The sequence below is a fragment of the Myotis davidii genome, unplaced genomic scaffold (assembly GCF_000327345.1).
Source record: "Myotis davidii unplaced genomic scaffold, ASM32734v1 scaffold902, whole genome shotgun sequence".
Taxonomy (NCBI): domain Eukaryota; kingdom Metazoa; phylum Chordata; class Mammalia; order Chiroptera; family Vespertilionidae; genus Myotis; species Myotis davidii.
The window spans coordinates 737,338-747,839 of NW_006293951.1; the positions used below are offsets into that span (position 1 = coordinate 737,338).

General features: G+C 34.5%; 1 protein-coding gene across 1 annotated transcript in view; it reads left to right on the top strand.

Annotated features, from left to right (window-relative positions):
• Positions 1-10,502, top strand: part of ABCD2 (ATP binding cassette subfamily D member 2) — a 50,621-nt gene that overhangs the window by 24,136 nt on the left and 15,983 nt on the right. Inside the window, exon 7 of the mRNA XM_006767838.2 lies at positions 8,988-9,133. Coding sequence (XP_006767901.1) covers positions 8,988-9,133 — 146 coding nt within the window. The remainder of the gene's footprint in view (positions 1-8,987; positions 9,134-10,502) is intronic.

A 10,502-nucleotide genomic window follows, 5' to 3' on the forward strand; every position in this document is an offset into this window, starting at 1 on the left:
TCACTAATGAATATTATCTGATATTTTATTGCATTAATAGATCGCAGTGAAATATTGCTTAAATACTAGGTTGGCAAAAAAAAAATCCTATAAATTGAACATAGAATTGAGTCTATGTACCTACATGATAAACTTCATAAGTCATAAACAGACCTTTATTTTTAAAAACTCCCTGATTTTCCTTTTTGTGATTGAAAGACTTCCTTATAGAGAATAGATCTCTTTATGCACTAATTAAATATACATTAAATGTTCTTTTCATCAGGTAAAAGGAGTGGGATTTGTTAAAGTGGATTTCTAGTAATGTCATGCAATGCACAGAAGAAAAAAGTAAACTACTGAGGGGAAAATATTCTTATTAAGCATATTAGACCATTTATTTATTTATTTATTTATTTGACCATATCTCTAGAGAATGGCTCAGTTTAAAATCTGGGAAACCTGAATTCCTAAGAAATTATGAAATCATTTTAGCAATGTTAATAACGAGAGCCAGTTAGAAGAAATCTGGGCCATAGTTTAAGAATACAATTAAAAAGTTGTGGTAGATGAATTAGTTTCAAAACAGTTTTATTTTTCCTCATCTCATCTTCATTAATGGTTGCATATGACAATTACTGGAATAGTTCATAAGTTTGAGCAAAGAAATATTTCATCTAAAAAATAGATTTAGCCACTCTAAATCTATGGCAAATCTCTTAGTCTTGCTCAGATTGCACTTTAAAAAATATTTTTGCAATTTCAGGCTGTTTGAGACTAAATTTCCTAAGCAATGTGACTGTACTCTTGAAACTGATGATCAAATTTCGTTATTCCCCACTGACCCTCAGGAAAAGCCTTCCACTTGGATACAGATCTTGGATTTCTTTTGTCAATTGTTGGTGCAGTTTCTCTGACTTTTCAACTACCTAGGGGTAGACTTAAGATCTTCTCTTGTTTTCACCAATGCACTAATTTCTGGCTCATTAGTCACTTAGTAATTCCCTAGTATGTCTCTGTCTTCAGACATGAAAACCTCAAAAGCCCAACCTTTTATTGAGTCATTTTGTTCACCTGCTATCAAAATATTATTATTCTAACACTCACCAAAATGAGAAAATGAAACATTTGGTAGTGGTAGGGAGGACAGAGAATGAAAGAGAGAGAGGGGATGAGGGAGAGAGGAAGCAAAAGGAGGAAGTGATAGAGGGAGAATAGAAGGGATAGAGAGAAGAAAGACAGAAGGCAACAGGTGTTTACTCACAAAATGTAGCAGAGTCCAGGGTTCCTTTTTACTGCCTTTTCCCCCTAAATCCTCCAGAGGATCATCTGTATACATCACATTTCTCTCCTCAGAAAGCCTTCAGTTGGGCACCAACCCATCATGTAATTCTGTTCCCATATTGATTATGCTCTGCATAAGTAATCTAAATAGGATATTTTAAATAATTAAATTGGAGTTTAAAGGAATTAGAGATTTTAGTACTTAGAGTTACCCAGCAGTTCAGAACCAGGGTTATTCTTTACCAAGTCTTTGGATACAAAACCTCTGTACTCACCACCTCTTATTTTCAGATTAATAAAATAATCATATTTAAAAACCTACCTGTGCTTTTTAAAAAGCACTATTTGACCTTGAATATTTTACCAGACAATCATAATCATTAAAGCCTTTCTAGCACTGTATTCCCTGAACATATGGGGAATAACAAATTATCATTCTTTTATAATTTACATTACTTTCAAAAATTGATATTTTCTTCAACCGTTTTTCTTAGTAAAAAGAGCTTATGACATGAAATCTTAGCTTTTAGAAATGCCAGTATCTTTTAATAATAAAAGTGCCAGTAATCCATGTTTTCTTTTAGCGATGTAGCCTATATATTTTAAAAATAAACTGAATTAAGATTGATTTTTATTTTGAGAACCTTATGACCTCCTGAGGTAATTGATAGATTCTAGGGCATCTTGAGCAAGGGCTGAACATCTCTGGCCTATTTTTTAAATTAATTTACAATGTGCCAAGCAACTATTGTGTGCTAGTCACTATTTTATACATATTATATGTTTCAAATTTTTTTATCTGTATGATAACCAGTAAGGTTGGTGTTGGTATGCCTATTTTATAGATGAGAAAACTTAGAAAGGTTGAATCTCTAGTTGCCATCCAACTGATAAATTTTGGAACTAATATTTGAACTTAGGTATGTCTGACTCTAATGTCACTTTGTCTTGCCTGCAGCAAGGGACACAATCTCCAAAAAATTCCTATTCTCTTGCCTGACCTTGCAAGTGAATATCACCAGCTAAGGTTGTTTGCTTGGTATGCTTACAATGCACTAATTTCAAGCTGTTGTTTTATAGCAGAGTCCTTTTAATGCTGAGGGTGAAGGCAATCTAAGCCAATTTTAGCCTAAAGTTTAGTATAGGTACTTGGCTTTCATTCATTTATATTAATGTGAAAGAAGCTATATTCTTGTATAAAAGTGAAATTCCTTTTAATTAAACTAAGTTCAAATCACTTTCAAATTTTAATATGTTCTCTATTTCCTATTCTTCTAAAACCCATTGCTCTATAAAATTTTAAATAATTTCTCAAAAATATTCCCTTAATTTTAAAGCAGACCTTATAAAACAAGCAAATCTTAATTTTTATGAAGTATTATGCCTTAAAAAAATCATGATTTACCCTATATGTTGCCAAAAGAAGAGATTGTCTTTGCAACAGAGCAAAGGCTATGTTTTGTTATAGGAAATTCAGCAGAATAAACAGAACTCTCAAGTAACACCAATAATACCAACATTGGCACAACCGCACTGCATGCTAAGACATACATGTGTCAAATGAGCTTTGTAGATATTTAAAAACCCAAGCTTCCTTTTGAATTGTGTCTGTATGACACAAATCCAGGATTTTCTCTTTAAAGGGATAGGAGAACTGTGTTATATAACAACATGTTTAATCCACGAATGTAAAACCAGATGACTGTTAAGGAACCAGGAAGCGCGTGAGATCAGAGGGAGGTTAGAAAACCTAATTTGCCTCCTTTCTCTATGCTCTTCTTCTTCTGCCTTAGATATCAAGTTAAAGAATGAAGAAGTGGTCTAAGTAAGAGTGTGGAGGAATGCTAGTTTAAATATCTCGATCACTGTTTTCCCCTGGATCTCTAGCTTTTGGGGACTTTTTGTTTCTTAATGAATCTCTAGATGCCAGAACACAGATAGAGAGGTCCTCTGCAGGCCAAAGAAGATTCAGGCCAGAAAGGGCCATTGCCTGAGTGGAATGTTGGTCTGAAAGGGCCACTAGAATAAAAGAGGAATGTGATATGGGGCTTAATCCAGGCCTACTTGTGGAGCCCCATACCTAATAGGTTACACAGACACTGGTCTCACTGTCCCCAAATTAGAAAAATCTGGGCTTCTAGAGTGGGAGTTGTTACTGGAACAGATTGCCTATGTTATGTGGGAGTCACTGTTGAAGAGACTTTTATAGAATACTAGAGTTCCGGTGCACAAAATTCATGCACAGAGGTTGAGGGAGGGTAGGATCCCTCAGCCTGGCCTGCACCTTCTCACAATCCAAGACCCCTTGGGGGATGTCTGACTGCTGGACAGACCTCTCACAATCCGGGACCTCTGGCTCCTAACCGCTCACCTGCCTGCCTGGATCACCTCTAACTACTCAGCTGCCTGCGTGATCGCCCCTAACTGCCTCTGCATTGGCCCCCACCACCACAGCTTCACCTGGAAGGACGTCCGGAATGATGTCCAGAAAGTTGTTTGACTGTCCGGTCTAATTAGCATATTACACTTTTATTATTATAGATAAACTAGAAAGGGCATCTGCATGTCTCTTTTTTTAAAAAAAATGTTTTTATTGATTTCAGAAAGGAAGGGAGAGTGGGAGAGAGATGGAAACATCAATGATGAGAGAGAATCATTGATTGGCTGCCTCCTGCATGCCCCTACTAGCGATCGAGCCAACAACCCAGGCATGTGCTCTTGACAGGAATTGAACCTGGGACCCTTCAGTCCACAGGCCGACACTCTATCCGCTGAGCAAAACTAGCTGGGGCCTGCATGTCTCTTTATGCATTGGTGGTATCCTACTAAACCTATAATGTATCTATTGGCATATTGTGCTATGAACCTCTGATGAATAATTGAATAAATTAATGAATATCTTCACAGACTTGGTTTCTACTGCCAAAGTAGTTTGGCTCCTTATACTAATTAGGGAGAAAACTTTATTTTGTTGCTTACACTAGATATGTCACATAATGCTCTTTAGGATGGGAATAAATGCTTGTCATTTAACATGTCTTTCTTAAAAGAAATATTTTTAGATATAAAAAGTTTCAGTAGTTTTGCTGTAGCAAATTCACTTCTATTCCTTTGCTTTATGACCATTAGACTCAAAGAAGTAAACTGCATAAATATCTTTGGACAATTGTCTGACAGAATTGTAATTTATACATTTTGGTACATCCTGTGTAGTAATTGTTAACAGTCATTATTAAAAATCTCTTAAAGGGATCTATAACTGTAAACATGATTTTCTATTGCTTTCTACTGTTTGGAAAAATGTTGCCTTTTTTTCATATGTAACTCTTCTATGGGCCAATTTTTAAAAATAGTAATGGAAAAAATCTTTCATTGCATCTAAAAGTTTTTCCTCATTTCATGAATCAATTATTAGGGTAAGTCATGTGGGATTGGTAATTTTTAAAGATCAAAATATCAGAAATTTTATACAGTAATCTAATATAATGGTAAATACTCTTAACAAAGTTGACTCTTAAAAATTTTGTATTCTCATTAGCTTACTGATACTTTGATAATTCCACTAATATTATTTTTATTGGTTGGAAATGAGCACAGTCCCTGCTCCTAAGAGGAAGTGCACATTTCTGCTCTGGCACCTAGTAATATCTTATCCTAAAAATATAATTTCAATAATAAGTAACTATCTCTTTTCAGTTGAGTATTTCTTCTTTTTGCTACATACTTATTTTAAGATTAGAAATGACTTATGAATTGAGTACTCAAATCTTATTTTTGCTATTCATGAAAAAAATTTGATGACAGATCAGTTCCAGCATGTACATTTATATGAATTATTAATAGCTAGATTTTTATGGCTTTCAGATTGCTAACTTCTTATTACTATGGCAGCATAGTAAGTTCTAAGCTGTACCTTATTCTTAAACTTAGCACATGCCTTAAGTATAGTTAAATTGCAGTGAAACTTTTATCAGTATTGTTCACAATTAAAATCTAGATGACTATGAAATATTTAGCATTTTGGGTAATGATTCCAGAAACTCCAAGCACAGAGTTAGCATTTCTGTATGTTTTTTCCTTCTTTCTGATTTTGTCCCTATTAATTAGAAAAATAGAGAATAATATAAAAATACAATTATAAACCCTAAAAATGTCAGTATACTTTACCAAAACAACCATAAATTGTCGATATGTAAGGACAAAAAGGTGGTGAATATAAAACCGATTACAAACGTACCTTGAGACATTTGTAATAACTATAAAAAGCCATAATCACCGGGAATGGAAGTGATCTCAAACATTTTTATTTTAACTTTACTGTTACAATGAACAACTTTAATTATACATGCATTTGAAGAAATTTCAGGTCACATAGAAAAACAACTATGATAGCTGTTTAAGTAATAATAATTATTTAAGTTATAATGTGATATCTATGGGTTTACTTCAGTGTTTTTTTCACAAGAAATAAAAATGATTCTGAATTTTACTTAGAGAAAGTAAATTAAAAGTAGTTAGTGTTTCTCTGTTGATAGCTACTAATTATAAGCAATATATTTTTTGGTTGTTGCTTATACTTTGTATGTTGCATGATTCTCTTCCTGATGAGCCAGAGCAAGTACGTTAATAACATTCTGATATGGTCATTGATCTACCTGAAATAATTAGAAGATAATTTGGATACGTCTATATAACTAGAAAGGAAAGTTTAGTACAGAGTACTTTAATTATGTATAACTTTGGTAGGACTAGAGAAACTTGAGCTAGTTAACATGTTAAATTCCAGGCTTTTGAGTTGGAAAAAGGATCACATGCAACTAATCATATAAACATTGGATATAGGGTCCTCCATTCCCTTGTGCTTTCAAAATAAATTCAACATCATACCACATTTTCTTGACATAGCCTTTCTAGAGGATTCTGTGGTAACTTTAACTTCATAATAATATTTTTAAATAAATATATTAACAAAACCTATTAGAGTACCCTTAGTTTCTGTCTACCTCATTAAACACATAGATGATGTACTGTTTTTACCATTTTACATAATATAAAGCAGTGATTGAGAGAAAATGGCACTTTAATAAAGCAATATTTGTTAACTTAAATGAATATATAATTTCATAAAATACTAGAGGCCTGGTGCACGGATTCACAATCCAGGACCTCTTGGTGGAGTCAGAGAGCCAGTTTCGGCCCAATCCCCACAGCCCAGGCGAAGGAACCCCACCAGTGCACAAATCTGTGCACCAGGCCTCTAGTATGCATAGAAGATCTTCAGTTAACCTCTCCCCACCCTCCCCCCTCCCCACTTCCCTCTGAGATTCATCAGTCTGTTCCATGTTTTCATGCCCGTGGTTTCCGCTATTGTGTTGAGCATCTGCTCCCTGTGGTCAGTGCGTGTCATAACTACTGGCCGATCGGCTGGTTGCTTAGGCTTTTATATATATAGATTTTTGTATAATTTCATCAGCCTTTTCTTTTTAAAAAAAATATTTATTATTGAAAGTATTATGTATGTCCCTTTTATTCTCCCATTGACCCCTTCTAGCCTGCCCTCACCTCCTTCCCCAGGCCTTTACCAACCTATTGTCCATGGATTATGCATACATGCATACAAGTTCTTTGCTTGATCACTTTTCAACCACCCACCCTCCTCCTGCCTCCTCTCTGAGATTTCACATTCTGTTCTATGCTTCTATGTCTCTGGATATATTTGGTTCATCAGTTTATTTTGCTCATTAGATTCCACATATGAGTGAGATCATGTGATACTTGTCTTTCTCTGACTGGCTTAATTCACTTAGCATAATACTCTCCAGGTGCCTCCATGCTGTCTCAAAGGGTAAAAGGTGCTTCTTTTTCACTGCTGCATAGTATTTCATGGTGTAAGTGTACCACAGCGTATTTATCCACTTGTCTACTGATGGGCACTTGGGCTGTTTCCAGTCTAAAAGTAAAAATTACGTAGAAAGGACTCTTAGGTCACTCTTCCCAAAATCCAATCTGACTTGATCCTCCCATGTCCAGCAGGTAATCAATTTCATTAGTTTCTGGTTTACTGCATTTCCTTTTGTAAATAAAGCAAAACCTTCTTGTGTTTCTCCTTGTAAAAATAAGCAGATAAATATGTATTTTATTTTTTCCTTTTAATCTTTATTGTTGAAAGTATTACATAGACCCTCCTTTTCCCTTCATTAACCTCTTCAAGCCCTCTCCCATTGTCCTCATCCCCCAGGCCCTCACCACCCTATTGTCTGTGTCCACAGGTTATGCATATATGCATACAATATGTATTTTCTTAAGTTTATTTTACATAAAGATGGCATATTACAGTCAGCCACCTGTACCTGCAGGTTCCACATCTGTGGATTCAGCCAACCATGGATCAAAAACATTTATAAGTGTTATGTTGTTGCTCATGGGTATTGTATGTCATTATGCTTGTCTGTACTGAACACGTACAGACTTTTTTCCTTGTAATTACAAGGAAAACAATAATGTAACAACTATTTACATTGTATTAGAAATTACAAGTAATCTGGAGATGATTTAAGGCAGTGATGGCGAACCTATAACACGCGTGTCAGAGGTGACACGCGATCTCATTTTTTTTTTGGTTGATGCAGATATCGGGATGAATGTATAGATCAATAGTTCTCTATTGGGGATGGTTCTGTCCCCCCAGGGAACAGTATCTGAAGAATTTTTTTATCATTACTGTAGCGGATGCTACTAGTGTCTAATGGATAGAGACCAGGTATGCTGATAAACGTCCTACGGTACATGGGATAGCCCTCAACAACAAAGAAATACTAGTATGTAGTTCAGTGTATTCATGATGGAACTGTTGAGAAAACCTGCTATACATCTACTTTTGCACTTTTTTTTTGAACTTCACAATAACTTATGGAAATCATTCTATCAATTTCCAAAAGTCTCCACATCCTGTTTTATAGCTACAGGAGGCAGGTATTATAGTTTACTTAGTCAGTCTCCTTTGTGTGAGCATTTTAGTTGTTTTCAATCTTTTGCAATTACAAATAATCTGAATGGATAACAGTATGCGCTTTTTTTTAGTTACTGTTGGTGTTTTTGGAAGTATATCTTTAAATTCTTAGAAGTAATCAAAAGTCAAGTGATATGTTGGTTTGCCATATTCCCTCCAAAGGGTTGTACCATTTCACACCTTCACCACTGTATGAGCACACCTATTTCTCCAGAGGTTGGAGTGAGTTGACGAGCTTTTGAAACTCTGCCAATCTGATAAGTACAAGTACGTAACACAGGGTAGTTTTAATTTGCATTTCTCTTATTTTGAATACCATTTTTTTTTAAAGAAAAGTTTTGTTTGTTCACATTGCTGGGTCAAAATCTTAAATTTTATAATAGTTAACCTAAATAATATTTGATAAAATACAGAAGCAACATTTATAAAATAAAGTGAAATATGCATGTGTTTCTGCTGCTGAAACGATCCAACTATCTCTTGTTAGATTTGAAATAGAACTTTATTTGTGGCTATGTTTCAGTAAATCCGTACATGAACATAGCAGTATATTATCCTGCCGTGCCCGAGAAAAGAATACTCATCGCTAGGCCACAGCTACAACCCTAGAAATGTGGTATGTAAGGTCTGCAGTGGCGTTTTCAGACCACCGGGGTGTCACACCGAGTAAACTGAAATGATGTACTAGGATTCTTGTGTGCTTGGTGTGTCATAGGCCATACATGTCTCTTGGAAGTCTTCGGGATCAAGTCATCTATCCTGATTCAGTGGATGACATGCATGATAAAGGCTACACGGACCACGACCTGGAATGTATCCTACACAATGTCCACCTCTATCACATCGTTCAAAGAGAAGGAGGTAAGCTCTGTCATTCTTTTGTTTAATGTACTTAACTTTGTTTTTTAAAAATAAATGGGTAAATTGTCTGTGGTTTAATTTGAATATATGCTATTATTGGAATATAAGCACACAAGTAAAGAAAAACAGCTTTTCTATTATTGACATCCATTTCTGCTTCTCTTATATTTCATGCAGCACACTAGGCTTTTTATTAAGTCTGCTGCTGGCACTTTAAAACAGTTATTATTTCATATTTGGATGTACAAGTGTCCCTGAGGCCACTGTCAATCTAGATATATGTAAAGTTTATGACAGATATATGTTCCTGTCAAGTTTGGCTTACATTAAATTCATAATTTGATAGATAATTGTCATGAAACTTCTTTTTTGGTTTTAGACCCACAGTCTTACCAATACATTTTTTTCTCTCAAGCAGCATATAGAGAATTAGATAAAATATAGAAACTTCTGTACTGTGGTTTTTCAGCATAAAATAGTTTTGAAAGAATAGGAATAAAAGTCATATATATGAGCTTAAAAAAGAATTGCTTTGTAATGGTCAGACTTTCAAATAACTTGATAACATATAACTTGATAGCCTAGAAAAACTACTGAAATAACAAGCTTTATTTCTAGGTTTAATTTTGCAAGGATTTTATTTTCTAGCCCTTTCCCGTGATCAGAAGAAGCAGGGCAGTACAGTGACTAAGCATATAAGCTTTGAAGTAAAAGTTTTGGAGTGAAGTCTAAATTAACACGGATATTTCTACCTTCAACTGTAAATATCTACCTCATAAGGATTCTGAAAAGATTAAATAAGACTATGTAAAGCACTTAGGACAGTAGCACATGGTAAATGCACAAGAATTAGTAGCTAATGGCACTATTATTCGTTGTAATATTGATACAGTATTTTGTCTTTGTGTGATGGTACTTGATATTTTACACAGAAATTTCTCATATATTATTTCATTTGATCTTTACAAAAAGCAAATGAGGCAGATCACAGGTATTATTGTATTTATTTTTATGTTGTTTGTAACATCATAATTTATAAATGCTGCAAACATGGAAAGCAGGTTGTCTTTTGTTTCATATGCTCAACTCCTTCCCAGTTCTAAAACACTGTGCCAGAATATATACTGCCTGTTAATCTTGGGTAAGTTATTTTGGATATGTTTGAAATCCAATAATCCAAATAGAAACATATGGTAAATGTGGGGTATTTTATTTTTTAGAAGTCATCAACAAGTTCTAGAACTGTTTTTAATAATGTCCCAACCTTAATAATGAAATCATAATTACAATGGTTTATTGAGTGCTTACTATGCAGAATACAACATATTAAGCAATTTACATTGTCAACTTATTTCATGTAAAATGGGAG